Source organism: Choloepus didactylus, chromosome 4 (assembly GCF_015220235.1).
Source record: "Choloepus didactylus isolate mChoDid1 chromosome 4, mChoDid1.pri, whole genome shotgun sequence".
In the NCBI taxonomy this organism is placed as follows: domain Eukaryota; kingdom Metazoa; phylum Chordata; class Mammalia; order Pilosa; family Megalonychidae; genus Choloepus; species Choloepus didactylus.
In genome coordinates, this window is record NC_051310.1 from 86,630,132 (window position 1) to 86,650,804 (window position 20,673).

General features: G+C 38.0%; 1 protein-coding gene across 1 annotated transcript; it reads left to right on the forward strand.

Moving 5' to 3' along the window:
• Positions 1 to 4,456: 4,456 nt before the first annotated feature.
• LOC119533258 (homeobox protein NANOG-like) lies at positions 4,457 to 5,353 on the forward strand. Its single transcript, XM_037835332.1, has one exon. The coding sequence runs from the start codon at positions 4,457 to 4,459 to the stop codon at positions 5,351 to 5,353; it is 897 nt and encodes a 298-aa protein (XP_037691260.1).
• The last annotated feature ends 15,320 nt before the right edge of the window (positions 5,354 to 20,673 follow it).

A 20,673-nucleotide genomic window follows, 5' to 3' on the forward strand; every position in this document is an offset into this window, starting at 1 on the left:
CAAATGGAGTCGAGAGGTCACTCTGGAGGGTATTCTTATGCGCTATATAGATATCCCTCTGTAATTTTAAGTGTATTGGAATAGCTAGAAGGAAATACCTAAAACTGTTGAACTGCAACCCAGTAGCCTTGATTCTTGAAGATGATTGTATAACTATGTAACTTATACTATGTGACTGTGTGATTGTGAAAACCTTGTGGCTCACACTCCCTTTATCCAGTGTATGGACAGATGAGTAGAAAAATAGGGACAAAAATTAAACGAATAATGGGGGAGAGATGGGGGGTGGTGGGATGTTTTAGGTGTTCTTTTTACTTTTATTTTTATTCTTTTTTTTTTTTGGAGTAATGAAAATGTTCAAAAATTTACTGTGGTGATGAATGCACAACTATATGATGGTACTAGGAACAATTGTACACTGTGGATAATTGTATGGTATGTGAATATAGTTCAATAAAATTGAATTTTAAAAAAACTTAGTGGCTTAAAACAATAATTTACATTTATTATCTCACACAGTTTCTGTTGGTCAGGAATTCAGGAGCAGCTGAGATGGATGGGTCTGGCCTAGGGTCCCTCAAGAGTTTGCAGTCAAGATGTTGGCCAAAGCCACAGTCAGCTGAAGCCTTGACTTGGATCCCCTTCCAAGAAGATTCCCTCATGTTGCTGTTGGCAGGAGGCCTTGGTTCTCACCACACAGGCCTCTCCATAGCACTGCTTGAGTGTCCTCACAATATCATGTCTGGCTTCCCTCAGAGAGGTAATCTAAGAGAGAGCAAAAATGGAATCCAGAAGCCCCATGTTTTTGTGATCTAGCCTCAGAAGGCACACACCATCATTTCCTCAATATCCTACTGTTTATACAGGTGACCCTATTCACTGTGAGAGGGAACCATGGAAGGGCATTGTGCTAGTCTGGATATATTATGTCCCACGAAAAGCCATATTCTTTAAAGCAATCTCGTGGGGGCAGACGTGTTAGTGTTGATTAGGTTGGACTCTTTTGAGTGTTCCACAGAGATGTGACTCAATCAACTATGGGCGAACCATTTGATTAAATTATTTCCATGGAGATATGGACCCCACCCATTCAGGGTGGGTCTTGATTTAATCACTGGAGTCCTATAAAAGAGCTTACAAACAGAAGGTCCTTGGAACACCTGAGAGTGACATTTTGGAGAGCAGCTAAGAGAGACATTTTGGAGATGGCTGTTTGAAAGCAGACTTTTACTGACATTTTGGAGATGCTAGCCCAGTGTTTGCTCCAGAGAAGCTAAAAGAGGACAAAACAACCCAAGAGCAACATTTTGAGGAATGCACAGGAGCTGAGAGAGGAGCTACAACACAACCCAGGATCAGCAGATGCCAGCCACGTGCCTTCCCAGCTAACAGAGATTTCTCCAGATGTAAATGGCCTTCCTTCACTGATGGTATACTCCTATTGCTGCCTTGATTTGGACATTTTTATGGCCTTCAGACTGTAAATTTGTAACCAGATAAACCCCCTTTATAAAAGCCAATCCGTTTCTGGTATTTTGTACAATGGCAGCATTAGCAAACCAGAACAGGCATGAATGCCAGAGAGGAACATCACTTGGGCTCTTATGGATTGAATTGTGCCCCCCAAAAAGATAAATGTTCAGGTCCTAACCCCCAGTCCCATGAATGTGATGCTACTTGGAAATAGAATCCTGGAAGATGTAATTAATCAAGATGAAATCAAATTGGATTACGGTGGGCCCTAGTCCAATATGACTAGTGTCCTTATAAGGAGAGGAAATTTAGACACACAGACAGAGAGATGGAGAAGATAGCCATGTGATGGAGGTAGACGTTGAGTTAGCCACAAGCTGAAGAGTGCCATGGATTGCTGGCAAGTTACCACCAGAGCCCTGCAGACTTCAGGGGGAATGTGGCCCTGCCAAATGCCTCAATTCGGGCTTCTAACCTCCAGAGTCATAGGGCAGTAAATTTATGTTATTTTAAGCCACTTTGTTCATGTTACTTTGTTATGGCAGCCCTAACAAATTAAGACACGGGCCATCTTGAAGGCTAGCTACAGATGCCTTGAAAACAAACAGAATCAATAGGTCCATATAACTAAAACATCCCAGAATCAGGCAGCTTCCTGGCATGACTGCATCCAAAGGCACAAGTAAGTCATAAAAGTCTCTCTCCATCTCTCAGCTCTGCTCTCCTCTCTGGTGGCTCCTTTTAGGAACACTCTTCCCATGTGGTGTGTTGATAACCACCGGGAAATCGAGACTTATTCCAAAACCATCCATTCACTCCAGCACACACACACAAAAGCCTTCAGAGTTTTCAGTGATTGTCCTGACCTAGGTTACGTGCTTATCCCTGAAGTCCTTGCCTAGTGAGTGAGTCCTAGGTCATCACTGAAAAGTCCTGGGATGGGTAAACGCCACCCAAACCACAAACTGTGAGGTGAAAGGGGTGTGCCCCCTTCCCCAAAAGAAATGTCAAGTTGCTGATACCAAAAGGAGGAATGGATTCTGGGCAAGCAAAACAAGAGATGTCCATTAGAAAACTTTGTACATGCCCTGTTCTCCTTCCCTAATCTGTCTGACCCAAATGAAAGGGAATCTGGGTCATGTAATTTCAATGATGTGAACACTAGCTAACATGTCCACATTTGGTTGTCCACAGTTAGAGTGAGTTTTATCTAGTAGTTTCACTGGCATTATTTTTTTTTAGTTCCATGGCAGCATGGAACTAAAATCCCATATCATTTGGAATTTGATTTTCTTAGTGCATAATCATTTTGCATTACAGACACTTTTGAGACTCTAATGCTATCTAATCTCTAATACTATCTCTAATACTATCTAATCTCTAATACTATCTCAAATACTATCTTCAGATCCTTTCAGAAAAATGCACATACCATGTATGAAAACTTTTCCATACAATTTGGGGGTTTGTGGATCCTTCTGCAATCCATCAGGCACTTCAGGTAAGATGTATCTCTTCCTGTGTATGATGTTAGCAACTGAAATCACTCAGATTTCTCTCCTGAAGCCAGAACGGTTTTCATTAGAGTGCTGGTTTATGTCCCCTAAAATGCCATGTTCTTTGATGCAATCTTGTGGGGGCAGACTTATTAGTGTTGATTAGATTGGAATCCTTTGATTGAGTGTTTCCATGGAGATGGGACTCAATCAACTGTGAATGAAACATTTCATTGGATAATTTCCATGGAGGTGTTACCCCGTCCATTCAGGGTTGGTGTTAATTCGATCACTGGAGTCAGTATAAAGGAGTTCACAGACAGAAAGACCTCAGAGCAACTGAGACTGACATTTTGAAGAGGAGCTGCAGCTAAGAGAGGACAAAACGCTCCAAGAGCAACATTTTGGAGAACGCCATCTTGAAATGCAACCTGGAGCCAAGTGGACACCAGCCACGTGCCTTCCAAGCTAACAGAGGTTTTCCAGATGCCAATGGCCATTCTTCTGTGAAGGTACCCTATGGCTGATGCCTTAGCTTGGACACTTTTATGGCCTTAAGACTGTAACTTTGTAACCCTTTATAAAAGTTTGAATGTATTATGTCCCCCAAAATGCCATTATCTTTGATGCCATCTTGTGTGGACAGACATATTAGTGTCGATTAGGTTGTAATTCTTTGTGTGTTTCCATGGAGATGCGACCCACCCAACTGTAGGTGATAACTCTGATTAGATAATTTCCATAGTGGTGTGGCCCCACCGATTCAGCATGGAGACGGCCTTTGAAAGCAGACTTTTGCTCCAGAGACACTAAAAGAGAACAAACGCCCCAAGAGCAACCAAGAGTGACATTTTTGAGGAGCTGCAGTCTAGAAAGGAACGTTCTGGGGGAAAGAGGTTTCGAAACTAGAACTCCAGAGTAGACACCAGCCACCTGCCTTCCCAGCTAACAGAGGTTTTCTGGATGCCATTGGCCTTCCTCCAGTGAAGGTGCCTGATTGTTGATGCCTTACCTTGGACATGTTATGGCCTTAAGATTGTAACTGTGTAACCAAATAAACCCCCTTTATAAAAGCTGATCTATTTCTGGTGCTTTGCATTCTGGCAGTATTAGCAAACTGGAAAATTAAGCATTCTTTTTCTTGGAAATACTCTTTCCCTTTAGCTCAAAAAAGTCTAATTTTATTAAACTTCAAAGCTAAGTGTAAGGGAACTTGTACTTCCAGCCAAGATGGAATATATGGGACCAAACTTACACTCCCACTCAAATTTTAAAAACAGGCAAAATAGATCTTTTCCTGCATTGGGCTGTTTGGGTATTGCTACTGCAGAGGGGATTCCCTTCATCCTGCCCTTTTAATACTTTTGTATCTGTAGATCTTCATATTTCTCTAAGTTCTTCCACCCAAATTGTCTTTTAAGCCCACCTTGGCCATTCTCACAGACTAGGCCTTTGATTTTTTCTCCCCCCTCCTTCTGCTCAACAACATGAGCGTGGATCTAACTTCTCCCCAAAGCCTGCCTTGCCCTGAAACAGACAATTCTCGTGAGTCTTCACCAATGCCGGAGATTTATGAGGCTGAAAAAAACTATGCATCCTTGCAAATGTCGTCTGCTGAGGTGCACCAGCCAGAGACAGTCTCTCCTCTTCCTTCCTCTGTGGATCTGCTTATTCAGGATAGCCCCGACTCTTCCACCAGTCCCAAAGTAAAACTACCCATGTCTGGAGGGAAGAGCGCAGGGAGGAAGGAAGATGAAGGCCAGGTGAAGAAACAGAAGATCAGAACCGTGTTCTCTCAGACCCAGCTGTGTATACTCAATGATAGATTTCAAAAACAGAAATACCTCAGTCTCCAGCAGATGCAAGAACTTTCCAACATTCTGAACCTCAGCTACAAACAGGTTAAGACCTGGTTCCAGAACCAGAGAATGAAATGTAAGAAGTGGCAGAAAAACACCAACTGGTCAAAGAATGGCAACAGTGTGATCCAGAAGGGCTCAGCACCTACAGAATTCCCAGGACTCTACTCTTCCTATCCCCAAGGTTGCTTGGCGAACACTTCCGGTAACTTCCCCATGTGGAGCAATCAGACTTGGAACAGTCCAATTTGGAGCAGCCATTCCTGGAGCAGCCAGCACTGGTACACCCAAGCCTGGAATAATAACCCAGTCTGGAACAATCAGTTCCAGAACAGTGGAGAGGAATCCCTGCAGCTCCAGGTCCAATTCCAGCAAAATTCTCCTGCCAGTGATTTGGAGGCCACCTTGGGAAGTGCTGGGGAAAACCATAATGTAATAGAGCAAGCTGCTAAATATTTTAGTACCCTACACACCATGGATTTATTCCCAAATTACTTCATGAATACCCAGCCTGAAGATGTATGAAGATAAGGGTGAAGATGGGTATAGACTACAAGCTCAATCTGGGCAGAGGCTGCATTAGTTCTTTCCTTGCAGAATTATTTTGAAAGCTGTGTGTCTGACTTTATTCATTGGGTAACTGGGGTGGGTATAGGTATGTTATGAGTCTAATCAGAGATTTCAAAGATTTAAAAAATTCAGTAGTAATGGGCCAGATGACCTTGGCTGTTTTGGACAACATACAGGATGAGATAGATGTTTGTGACTATAGAGAAGTAGATATAATATTAGTTTGGATATCTTTAGGATCTAGCCTCAAGAATAGGAAGTAAAAGTATAAAAATGTGTGATGGAGTACTCATTCTAAGGCATTGGGAGGCTTCACTGATTTGTTAAGCTATCATGACCCTGCTTCATTGATTTCCTTCATCCCTTCTTTGTTTGCTACTTCTCATTTGTTAATTACTTTACTCTTTGTAGATAGGTGTTTTGTTTTTGCTGCATTATAGTAATATTTTAGTAGTTTGGTTGATTTATAAATTTTTAAGTACAGATAAATAAAATATACCCATTTTACCTTTGGCTCTCTGTGCCCTGATTTCACTCAGTGATTCAGTGAGTAAAAATTGGATTATATGTGCATCTAGGTTACATTTTTCGATGTAGGAGCAAAAGTATAACTGAAATCCTTTAGCCACTGGGGAGATTGCTATCTTAGAAAAAATACACATTGCTAGGTAGCTGATTAAACTTGGACAAACTTATTCCCTCTTCCTTGTGTGTGCAGTTTTATTGATACAATAAAATTTGTGGTGATTTGGAGCAGACAAGCAAAAGACAGCTCTTTTGTCTTGCATTTGCCAACAGGCAAAATGAAGAGCAGCCAAGACAAAAGGGAAATAATGGAAGGCAGAGGGAGTTACAGGGGGAAAGGGCCAGCAAATTGGAATTCTCACATGATAAGAAAGGTTCTGTGCCTGAATTTCTGCACAGTTTATACTCTGCTGGAAAGAACTATGTTAAAAAGTATTTGATCAGAGACTGGCTATTTGAAATACTTTTTTTTTTTTTTTAGGTTTTCACCTTAGAAAGGACCTAAGTAGGCAACTGTGAACTACACTAAATCCTTACTGTCCTTTTCGCCATCAATACTTGCCCCACACAATAGATCTGATCCAGCAGCACTTTGCTTCACTACTCAGCCTGCCTGCTCTATGGAAACCTTGGGCTTTATTCACTTCCCAAGTGTACAATTCCAATAGTATTTACATTCCCAATACTGTGCTACCATCATCAATATCCCATTACTATGTATACATTTTTAAATGTATGAGTGAGGAAAGAATTTCTAAAAAAGAAATAAAATTAGGGCTTTTGAAAAGATAGTATGTCACTTAATTCTTGGAACTAACATAATGAAGTGAAACCAGAACCAAGGAGCTTCTGAGAAATGATAACGTGAAACTACAAATTTAGCTCTTCTACATACAGAAATTCCTTAGACCCCTGATTGCTATTTATCTTTGCTTTGGAATAAGTTCAGCATAAGGCATTGGGTATATTTATTCCACAAACCTTATACTGAGTACGTCACACTTGTGATCAAAGTACCTGCCTTCAAAGAGCTTGTAATTAGTGGAAAAGAGACAAATAGAAATAGACAAAATGAAAATACATTGTGATAAATGTTATTTTTATTTAAAAAATATACTTAAGTAGAACAAAGCCTTGATGAATGTAAATCATTTTCCTATTAACCAAGTTCCTTTTTGCTTTATCATTGAGATTATTTGGGAAGCTGTTCTTTTGATATCTATCTTTGCCCACTTCTTAAGATAATATGTATTGAACCTAAAGGATGTCAAAGAAGCTGATTATAAAGGTCTATGACAGGATAGTTGAATACTTATTTCAAAGTATCATGCTGGATACTGGAGAAGAAAAAAGGAAAAGGAAAGCAAGTAGAGGGGGAAAAAAGGGAAAGATTGAAAAGAAAGAAGGATAGAAAAGAGGAAGGTGGGTTGGTTCCTGGTTTTCACTGATGAGTTGGCTTTGGGAAATTAACAGCCATTTATAGTTTAATGTGGATCCTACTCTACATTCTTGCACTAATAGGAGGATATTAGAGTAAAGGTGAAAATGTAAGGCAGAAAATAGTAAAACCCACAGTCCTTGAGGAACCAAAGAAAAGGCTTGATTTTTTAAAAGAAAAAGCCTTTTCCTGATTACAAAACTAAAAGAAGCTTGCTCTTAAAAACAAATGTAAACAATACAGAAATATATGATAGAAGTGAATCTAGTAATCACATCCATTTAGAGATTAACACTAACAGTTTAATAAATATTCCTACATACATATTATGGGTAGTTTCGTATGTGAATTTATATGCATATATAACTTGTAACAGAATTATACCAAACATTTTGTTCTGTAATTTTTTTCACACATCTTCAACCTCTTGTATTGTCAGAATGTATTTCATTGGAAGAATCTTAAAAATTCAGGATAACAATTGTATTCAAAAACATTGATTCCCTATTTTTCTCATGTTCTAGCCAAGTTGAGATAGTTTCTTTCCTGAATGTCTTCTATCAAAATATGATATGAAGAAAAGAGTGAAATTCAGGTAGCTGAACAAGGGAGAGTTAAAGCTTTTTAGTTCTTCCTAACTGAAATCTCAGTATGTCTTTATCATTCACTTTTTTAAAAAAATTAAAATGGCATGAGAATTGTAAAATATTAAAATAAGATATGACAGAAATTTAAAAATAAAACATCCACTGTTGTTTTGAGATATTATTTCCAGATACTCTCATGTATATATGTGACATGTAGAATTACAACACATATTTTGTTTCCTATACAAATATGGAATCATGCATATTTTTCTGCAACTGACTTCTCCTATTTAAGACTATATCACTGATGTCTTTCCAACTCTATGAACTTCAATCTGACTCATTTTGTTTAGTTGCTGTGTAGTATTATGTAAGACAGATTACTACAACTTATTTGACCTTTTCCTATTTTACAGACATTTGGGTTTTTTCTATTTCTGTTCTGGTTGTTTACCACTACAAATAATGCTGCAGTTAACATCTTTGTCATTATTTAATTTAAATAAACATTGAAATGGAAAAACGTTTTCATCAAAAAAAAAAAAAAAAAAAAAAAAAACAGGCAAAATACAAGAAACAAGGGTTCTTAAGGCATTAGACATCAGGCAACAAAGGACAATAAATGTTGAGAGTTAGGAAACAAATGTGGCAAGCATTTCTATTACCCCAGTTTACTGCTTAGATTGGGTTTTCAGGCCTCACCGCTTGGAAGGGGAATCCAGAGAGAGCCCAAGCATCTTCATGGGTTGAAGAAGTTGAGCTAGGAGTCAAAGGTGGGCAAGGTGGCAAGATTTACCAGGGTAGGGTACAGGAAAGGAGAGAACATGAGCCATGTGCCAGTTTGAATGTATTATGTTCTCCAAAACGCCATTATCTTTGATGCAATCTTGTGTGGGCAGACATATTAGTGTTGATTAGATTGTGATTCTTTGATTGAATGTTTCCATGGAAATGTGACCCACCCAACTGTAGGTGATAACTCTGGATAATTTCCATGGAGGCGTGGCCCTGCCCATTCAGTGTGGGCCTTGATTAGTTCACTGGAGCCCTATAAAAGCTCAGATGGAAGGAGTGAGCTTGCTACAGCCAAGAGAGACACTCTGAAGCATGCACAGTTGCTGAGAAGACAGGAGCTGCAAATGAGAGACAGTTTGAAGATGGCCGTTGAAAGAAGACTTTTGCTCTGGAGAAGCTAAGAGAGGACAAACGCCCCAAAAGCAACTAAGAGTGACATTTTTGAGGAACTGCAGCCTAGAGAGGAACGTCCTGGGAGAAAGTCAGCTTGAAACCAGAACTCGGGAACAGACACCAGCCATGTGGCTTCCCAGCTAACAGAGGTTTTCCGGACACCATTGGCCATCCTCCAGTGAAGGTACCCAATTGTTGATGGCTTACTTTGGACACTTTATGGCCTTAAGACTGTAATTTTGTAACCAAATAACCCCCCTTTATAAAAGCCAATCTATTTCTGGTGTTTTGCATTCCAGCAGGATTAGCAAACTAGAACAAGCCACAACTGAAAAAAAATTAATAAATTGACTTCATAAAAATTTAAAACTTCTCTTCTTCAAAACTGTGAAGAAAATGAAAAGGCAAGCCACAGATTGGGACAAAATATTTGCAAATCCCATATCTGATAAAGGACTTGTATCCAGGATATATAAAGAACTCTCAATATTCAATAAGTAGACAAGCCAATTTTTAAAAACTGAGCCAAAGATTTTGAAAGAAAGTTCACCAAAGAAGATAGAGCAATGGCAAATAAGCTCATGAAAAGATCCTCAATACCATTAGTCGTTAGGGAAATGCAAATTAAAAGCACAGTGAGATATCTCCATACATATATTAGAATGTCAAGAATTAAAAAGATCATAGCAAGTGTTGGTGACATGGAGGAGCTGCAACTCTATACTCTGCTTTTGGGAATGTAAATGGTACAACCACTTTGGAAAACACTTTGGAGTTTCTTAAAAAATTAAACATACCTATTGTTTGACCTAGTCATATCACTTCTAGGTATGTACTCAAGAGGGGAAAAAAAAAAGCACATGCCCATAAAAAGATTCATACCACAAATGTTCATAACAGCTTTATTTTTATCACCCCAAACTGGCAACAATCCAAATACTCATCAAAAAGTGACTAGATAAAGGAATAGTGATCTATTTATGTAATGGAATACAATTCAGCAATAAAAAGGAATGACTATTGAAGCATGCAACGTGGATGAATCTCAAAATAATTTTGCTGACTGAAAGGTTAAAGATTATATAAATAAATATTATGTAAAGATTATGTATGATTCCATTTATATAAAATTCTAGAAAATGCAAAGCAGATCACTGACTCTCCGGGGAAGGGAATGGGAGGAGAGGTGGAGAGAGAAATTACAAAGGGGTATGTGGAAATTTAGGAGTATGGATATGTCCATTATCTTGATTGTGTTGGTGGTTTCACAAATGTATATGTATATCAAAACATCAAATTGTACACTACATACTTGCAGTTTATTATGCATCACTTAAAACTCAGTAAAGCTGTTTTAAAAAAATTATGTGTTTGCTTGTTTGGTTGTTTTTGATGCATCATCCTGGGAAGTCTGTACTCTTAAATCATCTGTTCCTATTTTATTCATTTTTTCAGCACACATCTATTTTATTCTTTGTGGTTTTTTTAAATTTTTTTTTTTATAGTTTACACTGGGTTCAAACTTCAAAAGTTACAAAAGGGATACAGTGAAAAGTCTCCCAACTCTGCTCCCATCTACCCAGTCTTGCTCCCTGAAGGCAATTAATATAACTGGTTTCCTAAATGTTCTTCCAGAGAGATATTCCAGATTTTATTCTAAGGCACACACTACTAAGATTCATTAGAATGTGGTTGTATTTTATCATTAGCCCAACAGACTGCAGGGTCAAGGGCATATACAGTATCAGACAAACAGGCCAGTGCAGTCCTGTGAAGCCATGCCATCGAATGGCTTCACCCTCTAAAAATATGACTGTCAATCACAAGTATTTCTCTTCTTGACCTTTCTTTGCACCTAATACTCCCCTCTTGTAGCCCTTAATACCTGGGCCTTCTTGACAGTCCTTGTTTCCTTCCGACCTCTTCAAACATTTCTTTCTCAGTCATCTTTCCTTGCCTTCCTGTTCTCTGCCTCTCTGGATAGACTCCAGACGCTACTCTTGATGGGCTCCCTGGAAAGTCTCATCCATTTGCTACTATCCTCACTAAGACCACTTTCAAATCTAAGACAGATGCTTTGCCAGCTTAATGCAGCAAAACATTCAGCTGGCACCTGGCCACCTCTCTGCCCTCCCCACACCCCTCAAATGTGCACCGTACACATCTCCAGCTAGTTGCAGCTTGCTCATCCTGCAGAACCTGCTCGTGCAAACTGCTGTTTTCACTCTTCAAAAGTGATTGCTTTTCCTCTTTGGAATTTTTACTCATTAATGGCTATGCTATTTACTATTCAATGGACTCATCATAAGTTATTATTCATCTATTAGAGTTCATGGATTGTATCTCCCTAAGACTAAAGACTGTGGCATTACTGAAGGTAGAGATCTTGATTTAGGTATTATTTACCACTGTATACTTAAAGAGGCTCAAATAACAGCTAATTAAAGATTTGCCATATTCAGATTACCCAAGAGACTGTCATGAAAATACCCACCCACTATAAATCAAATTCTATCAAATAAATTAGGAAAGCTTGATATTAAATGGGCTTCAACATGATTTAGCCAAAGCAAATCATCACAATTTCATATGCTTTAGTTGTAAATATAGGTTTCCATTTATTAGAGCTCCTTAAAAGTAGGACACACCCTGTAGGTCAGTGGTCAAAAATAGATCTTGCCCCTGGCACTCTGATAAAATACTTGAAATGCTGGCACATTATGCAACATGCCTGCCCAGCCAGCCAGAAGTATCTCCCTCCTGAGAACTCCTTGGACTTTACTTGGGCTCTTGCCATTTTCAATTTGCAGTGGAGTGATTCATTTACGAGTGTTTTCTCCTTACTAGGCATAAGCACTAGGAGCAGAGTGAATGGGCCCTTCCCTTCGAGATAGCACAGCAGCAAGGAAAGGCCAGGGGCCTTGGCATCAGCAGCCTTGGGGTCCAACTGTGATTCAGCCATGCCCTGGCTATCTAACCCCAGTCAGATTCTGAACTTCCCATGCCTCTGTTTCATGATCTGCAAAGTGGGGACTAATAGTATTCCCTTCCTTAGAGAGCTACCTTGAAGACTGGGGGATATGTCAGAGTGCCCGGCTGTAGGAGTAATACTTACTAGCTAATATCAATCTTTTTTAAAATCACTCGTGTAGCTTCCAACTGCCTCCCTTGACCGATACTCGAATGGATAAATGAAATAACAAATGGGTTGTTTTATTAAAGATGGTAGTGCAGTTTCCTGTAAAAAAAGATAAATTGGTTTAATTTTATATATACCATAATTCTTAAGAATAAGCTTATAGGGTAATACCTTGAAAAGTACTTTTTTTTTTCTGTACTAAAAATATGCAGTTTTGAAGATTACAAGCAGATTTGGGCACATGACCTCCTCATTGTCTTTTTAAAAAGAGAAGAGCTGGTATTTCCATTTTGTCCCTGAAATTAGTTTAAAACACAAGCATATTTGTAACTATTAGTTAGGAAACTGAAAACCACTGTTTCTTAATGACTGTACAACAAAATTTACAGTAAAATTGAATATGGAAATATATTCACTTTGCAAGCATGTAAAAATTTGAAAATTTTATTATTTTATTTTTAAAATAATTTCTCACTGAAGCCTACTTTATACTTTAAGTCACACATGTCTACTTTAAAGTTACTCAGATTATCCATGTACAAGATACCATAAATCGCTCTGAGAGACATGCTTATAAATGCTTAACCCCTCAAAATGGTTGCTGCAAAATTTAGATCGACCGAGTTCACAGTATAGAAATTTCCATTCAAATAATTAGTTAAACTGGGGGAACAAGACATGATAGAAGCTTGCACAAAATCCAGCAGGAGTTATTGATCCTCAAACATCAGTGTGCTAAGAATCTCCTGGAGAACTCTGCAACACTGGAGGGCTACTGGATCCCACCCATGACTACAGCCCGATTTATGGGTCTGGACTTAAGCCCAAAAATCTGCCATGTAAACAAGCACCCAGGCGATTCTGATGTGCATGGCATACTGATCTCATGCTGAAAAATGCTAGCATACAGTGCCTTGAGAAGCTATGTTGAAGCCTGAAGCAAAAGGAAAAATGTGTGCCTCCTATACACCAATGAAAATAGTCTCCCATATTTTGAACCAAGCGGAAATTTTCAAAACATGACTGTACAGAAAGCCCCACGCTGCTCAACCTGTTCAGAGACCGACGTTAACCCTCATAAACCCACCGGGTGAAGGACGCAACAGCCGAACGAGCCTGGGAACCACGGGCTCACTGGAAACAACTTTTCCAGCTACGCGATAACATAGGGACGTGAAACAAACAGCCTGTCTGTATTTAAAATGTTGATATTTCGTTCATCATGGATGTTTTGGCATTCACATTTAACTTTTTCAATTATTACATTAAAATACTGTTTGTCTTGACTACCGAATTTTTTGACACCCCTTAACTTTTTTTATTGTAGTAAAATATACACAACATAAAACTTAAACCATTTTAACACTTTTTAAGTGCACAATTCAGTGGCATTAAGTACATTCACAATGTTGTGTAACCGTCCTGACTACCTCCAGAACTTTTTCATCATCGCAAACAGAAACTCTGTACCCACTAAGCAATAGCTCCCCATCCCCCTTTCCCCAGCCTCTGGTAACCTCCAATTTACTTTCTGTCTCTGTTAATGGATCTATTCTAGATAACTTATATAAGTGGAATCACAAAATAGTTGTCCTCTTGTGCTGGCTTAGCATGTTTTCAAGGTTCCTCCATGTTGTAGCATATTATCAGAACTTCATTCCTTTTATTGCTGAAGAATATTCATTACATATCAATATCACAATTTGTTTATCCATTCATGACACTCAGGTTGCCTTCACCCTTTGGTTATTGTGAATAATGCTGCTATGAATGTTGGCATATGGTGCTGTTTATAGTTTGTGCCTAAGGCAAGTGCCTTACTCACCTCTCTGGTAATACATGTAGAATTTGGAAAAGGGGACACCTGGAACCAAAAAACTTTGCTTATGACCTCAGCTCTGCCATTTACAAGTTCCAAGAACTTGGATTCCCTGATCCTGGTCTTAATAACTTCCTCAGTCATAAGATATGGATGATTATATCTGCTCCTTTTTCTTTTCAACGGTTCAAATGGGATATTGTAGGAAAGGACACATAAATTGACATTATGTTACATACCCCAAAAGTGATAAAGTTTAGCAATAGCTTATCTTCAAGCTTGTTCTCTGAGCAGGGATTAGCAAATCCAGCTTGATCTGTGATCTCCTAGATCAGTTGGGGTGGTGACCTTCAGAAGCCCCAGGATGGCTACTACATACCCACATCTATTCAGCTCTTTGGTGCTGGCCTTGGAGCAAGTCCATGACTACCACTTCCGCCTCTCTGAGAATGTAATCCCCAGTATCTCTCCATATCCTTAAAAAGCTTTTATGACTAGGTGAGCTCAGCTGATCTATTTTAGCCCTGGTTTAACTATTTCCAGACTGAAGTCTGGTGCACAGGAAATAATGGGCTAATCCCTACTCCATTTATTGTTCACAGTGTCATTATATTTTGTATGATAATTTTTATACTTTTGATTTTTAAATATTTCGATATATAGTAGTTCATAAAGTGTGGATTGTGAAGCAGTAATGAAGAGTCTTCCAAAACTTCTCTTGTAAGCATTAATTTGTTTCCTGTGTGATTAGGTAATTCATCTGTGACATCTTACTAGTGTCTCAAAAAAAAACAAGAAGGAAAGAAAGAAAGAAAGAGAAAGAAACGATTCTGGCTATTTATTTTAAATATTTTCTTTTGCCTTAGCAATTAAGACCAGTTAAGGTAAGAGTTTACTTTGGGGGAGGTCTGGTTTTTAGTTGTTTGCTTTACTTAAAACAATGAAGGGTTGTTTTGAGTTTGTTTGTTTTAACATTTATGAACCAGGGTTCCAAAACACCCCCTAATATTTGGAGAAGTTGTCAAGCTCTACATAACAGCATAACTTAATACAAATTCTTTGCAATTGCTCTGTTGTCTGTTTTCTTCTCTGTTGATATTTTTTCACCCTGAAATTTTTATTTTTGTTTTTGCTGCTTTTTAAAGCTGGTGTACTGTTCATTGAGAAATGAAAGAGGATCGATGAGGGAACATGCTTTGTGTAGGTGACTTTGGGATTATGACTCCAAAAACCTGTGTCAGTCCCACCTCCACATCCACCTTTTAAGCAGAGGCTATTTGCTCCAGCATGAGGCCATCTTTGTTTCCCACCCACTGGCTCAAGTACAAGAGAGCGCAGTTGGCAGAAGTCTGCACTTTGTACATGTCTTTTATAACCACTTTATCTCAGTGTATTGTAATTCTTGGTTTACATGCCTGTAGTGGGTATTCATAGTTTTGGCCACTTGGCATTCTGATATTACTTTTGGGAAATTATCCTGCCTTATTAGAGACTATCTGGAGAGACCATCAGAGTTTCCCACCCTCCACCAACATATGAATCAAGCCTAGCCACTCACTTATCCCTCCATCTCTTATCCCTTTTCTTAGTTGAAACTTTATGCTTTTCAAGTCTGTGGGATCTGTAATGATGACACCTGTTTAATTTGTATTCTCAATTTTTTTTGTATGGATCAGACTAGGTAGGAATTTATTAACTTTGTTGATCTTCTCAAAGATCCAAAATTGATCTTGTTAACTTTCTCTATTGTTTGTCTGTTTTCTATTTCATTGGTTACTGCAATGCCTGCTTTCATCTTTATTTTCTTCCTTCTACTTACCTTATGATTACATTGCTCTTAAGACGGAAACTTAGGTTATTAATTTTCACCCTTTCTTCTTTTTCTAATATCACCAAAAGCTATAAATTTCCCTGTAACCACTACTTTAAATGCATCCCATAATCTTTGATAAGTTGTATCCATTATCATTCAGTTTGAAATATTTAAATATTTTAAACTTCACTTATGATTTCTTCTTTGACCTAAGGATTATTAGGAAGATGTTGTGTAATTTCCAAAAATTTGCAGTTTTCATAGATATAGTTAGTGATCTCCCATGTGATCACATCTGTATTATTTCCATTATTTTAACATCATTGAGACTTTTTCATGGCCTAATATGTGTCTATCTTGGTGAATGTAGCATATATGCTTGAAAAAAATGTGTATTGTATAGTTGCTTGTATAGTGTTCTATAAGTATCTATTAGGTCTAAGCGGTTAAGAGTTGTTCAGATTATCTGGGTCTTTGCTAATATTTTAATCTAGTTATTATACCAATTACTGAGAATGGATGTTTAAAAATCTGCAACTATGATTGAGGTATTGTCTATTTTTCCCTGTCAATTTTTGCTTCATGTGTTTTGAGAATGTATTAATAGACACATGCACATTTATAATTGTTATATCTTTCTGATGAATTGACTCTTTTATCATTGTGAAATATCTTTGTCTTGAAATTTATTGCCAGGTTGGAAATTACCTTGATGTAATGGTAGACTATACATTACCATGCAAACAATCCCAGAGGTCACAGAATAGAAAGGCTCATAGTCAAATTAAAATGCTGGAATCACGTAGTTTATTAAAATCAATTTCAGACACTCAAGGAGAAGCAAGGGGAAAGAGATGAAATAAGTTAATACATTTAGGAAAGCTTGCAAATGGGGTGGAAGATCCATACTACATAAATCTTGTGGTACACAATGTGCACATGCCCTGTCTCTGTGTCACATCACCCTTCCCCACTGATAGTGGGGTTATGAGGACCAGAATTGAGATAAGAGCAGATGGGGGGTCCTCTGGACCAATCACACAGACTTGCTCTGTCAGAGAGACACAAGGACTAGTATGCCTGCTTCGTAGCTATAGCTTGCCAATTTGTCTGCTAACCACATGGATATTATTTGTGTTTCTTGTACAGAGGACATATTGGGTCAGGAAGGGTACGATCAATTGATGACCAGATTAAGGCCTTATGAATATTAAGTGCTTATGTGTATTTAGCGTATCCTGAATATTTATTGCCTTTTATATATTTTGTTCTTATGTCTCATGCATATTTAGGGTATAATGAATATTTAGTATCTAGGTACCTGATGAATATTTGTCATCTTTTAGTCTTCCTGATTTATGTTTAATAAACACCTGCTAGGCTTTCTAACTATTTATCTATACTGAATATAGCTTAAAATGTTTCACCTATGTTTTATAAATTTATTATATATATACTATAATATATTTGAATGTTCTAAAAAGCAAAATGTGATGTGCTATCCTAGATTGTGTCCTGACATTAGTGGAAAAACTGAAGAAATCTGAATTGGGTCTGGAATTTAATTAATGGTAATGTACAAGTGCTAATTTCTTTGTTTTCACAAATGTACCATGGTTATGTAACATGTTAACAATAGGGTAAACCGAGTAAAGGATATATGGGAATACTCTTTACTGCCTTTGCAAATTTTCTGTAAATCAAAACCTATTCCAAAATAAAAATTTTATGCAGAAAAATCATCTATTACATCTATTTTATCTGATATTAATATAGCCACTACTGCCTCCTTATATGCCTGATATATCTTTTCCATTCATTTATTTTCAGTCTATCTGTCTGATTACATTCAAAGTATTTCTCTTATAAACAGCATATAGCTGGTCTTGGTTTTTGATCCATTCTGATAATATCTGCTTTTTAGAGTGTTTAGTCTCATTAATATTTACTATAATTATTAACATGGTTGAATTTAGGTCCACCATTTTATAATTTTTTTGTTTGTCCCCAATTTTTTTCTCTGTGCCCCTTTACTAATTGTTTTAGATTATTAAACATGTTTTAGTATTTAATTCAAATTTTCTATAGACTTTGTACTATACCTCTTTGCATTTGTTAATGGTTGCTCTAGGGATTACAAGGTAAATCCTTAGCTTTTCATTTCATGTAAAATGTAGAACTCCTTTGTGACCATATGGGTCCATTTAACAATACCCTCCCCACACTACAGTGTTATAATTTTTGCTTCAAACAGTAATATGCATTTGAAGAAGTTAGGAGGAAAAATGGTATTTTACATTTTCCCAGATATTTACCATTCCAGTACTCTTTATTTCTTCCTGAAGATCTGAATTTCCCTCTGGTATCATGTCTCTTTAGCCTGAAAAAATTTCTTTTGCATTTCTTATAGTGCAGCTCTGCTGGCAATGAATTCTTTATGTGAAAATGTCTCTATTTCATCTTTATTCTTATCAGATATTTTTTGCTAGATATGGAATTCTAGGTTAGCAGTTGTTTTTTCAATCTTTATTTCAGCATTTCAAATATGTTTTTTAGCCTCCTTAGCTTCTGATGAGAACTATATGATCATTCGAAAGATTATTCCCCTTTGTATAATGTGTTGTTTTTCTCTGACTGCTTTCAAGATTTTCTCAAGCCTAGGCTTGTTTTTCTTCATATTTATCCCATTTGGGGCTCACTGAGCTTTGATTCTATAAATTTACAGCTTTTACCAAATTTGAGAACTTTTCGGTCATTATTTCTTAAATACATTTTTTTCTGCCCCACTTTCTGTCTCCTTTCCTTTGGGGACTCCAATTAACTATATGTTAAACCTTTGGACATTTTCTTACAACTTCCTCTATTTTTCAAAAATTGGTCTCTTTTTTCAGATTAGATAATTTCTTTTAATACATCTTCAAGCTAATTGACTCTTACCTCTGCACTTCCATTCCTCTATTAACCCCCTCCAGTGAATTTTTTATTTCAGATATTATATTTCAATTCTAAAATTCCCTCTGATTCTTTTTTATATTTCTCCAATGAGATTTGCTGTGTTTTCATATATTACAAGTAAAATTCCTTTACTTAATGGAGTGTAGTTATAATAGCACCTTTAAAGTTCCTGCCTGAAGATTCCAACATCCGGGCCACCTCAGTGTTGGTCTCTGTTGATTACTCTTCCCAAGAAAATGGATCACATTTTCCTGGTTCTTCATATGTTTAGTGATTTGGGGGTTGTATCCTGGACTTCATGATGTCATTCTGTCATAGTCCTCTGAAGAGTGTTGGTTTTCTTTTAGCTGACAATTACCTTAGTAAGACTCAAACTGCAAATTCTAACTCACTATGTGAGCAGTAGTTCAGCTCTCTCTTCCATTTTTTAGCCTTAGATGTAAGATACTCTGAGTCTTCTCCATTCATACATGGTTCAGGAGTCAGCCTAAGAATTGGGCAAGGTTCACACACAGACTTTTAGGCTCTCCTTCTCTGGCTCGCTCTCCTCTGAGATTCACTGGCCCCTCTCCTTCATCTTCTGTTGGCGTGGTTGCCCAGGGACCCATCCCCAGTTTCCTCAGGACAGTAAGATGGCAGGCTTCTTTCTAGAGTTAAAACCACCCTATACCATTCCATGACTGCATCCTTTCCTCAGGCCAAAGCAACAAAAAGGAGAAACTCACTTTCTGTCAGCCCTTTCTATAAGTTTCGACTCTCCTCCAAAATCTGCCTACTTTTTCTTCACTCTCCAGAAACTTTGAGTGATTGTTTTTTGTATTTTGCCCAGAATTTATAGTTATTATTTCTGGAAGGTTTACTCTGTTAGGAGCTTACTCTGCCATAGCAGAAGTGGAGTTTGCTCTCAGATGAATCTTGAGCAGAGTATTTAAAACACTAAAAAGAACTGTGACTGATTCATCCCAGAAATAATGCCTGAGTAGATGGACTGCAAGATCCCCAGCAAAACCTAGTTCCTCTCCTTTTGAAGTCTGGCCCTTCAAATTACCCATTGATCATGTAAGCACTCTCCTATTTTTCCAGTAAGTGCCTATTCTGATATCTAACCAGGGTAGTTATCTGTTGCTTACAACCGAAGACTGTGCTGTAATGCTTATCCTCCCAGTTAGACTTTGAGTCCTTTGAGGCAGGTGTTCTGTCCTTTTTGCCTGGTGTCCCATGGCCACTCAGCCTTACCACTTTCCATTGCATGCCACAGAGGCAGCCTCTAACCGTGTGGGAGCACTGAGAATACAACACAAGTGGGAGACAAAAATCTTGCCCTTGAGAATCTGCCATCTAGGTCAGGTGGCAAGATTAGAATTTATGAAATGATTGGTGGCTTATATAAAACAGAATATGATTAAGTATCAAAATTGGGGACTAAATAATGGCTCTGTGTGCTGATTTGAGACTGTTGTGTACCCAAGTGTTCTAGTTTGCTAATGCTGCTGGAATGCAAAACACCAGAGATGGATTGGCTTTTATAAAAGAGGGTTTATTTGGTTACACAGTTACATTCTTAAGGCCATAAAGTGTCCAAGGTAACACATCAGCAATTGGGTGCCTTCACTGGAGGATGGCCAATTGTGTCTGGAAAACCTCTGTTAGCTGGGAAGGCATGAGGCTGGCATCTGCTCCAAAGTTCTGGTTTCAAAATGGCTTTCTCCCAGGACATTTCTCTCTAGGCTGCAGTTCCTCAAAAATGTCACTCTTAGTTGCCCTTGGGGCATTTGTCCTCTCTTAGCTTCTCTGGAGCAAAAGTCTGCTTT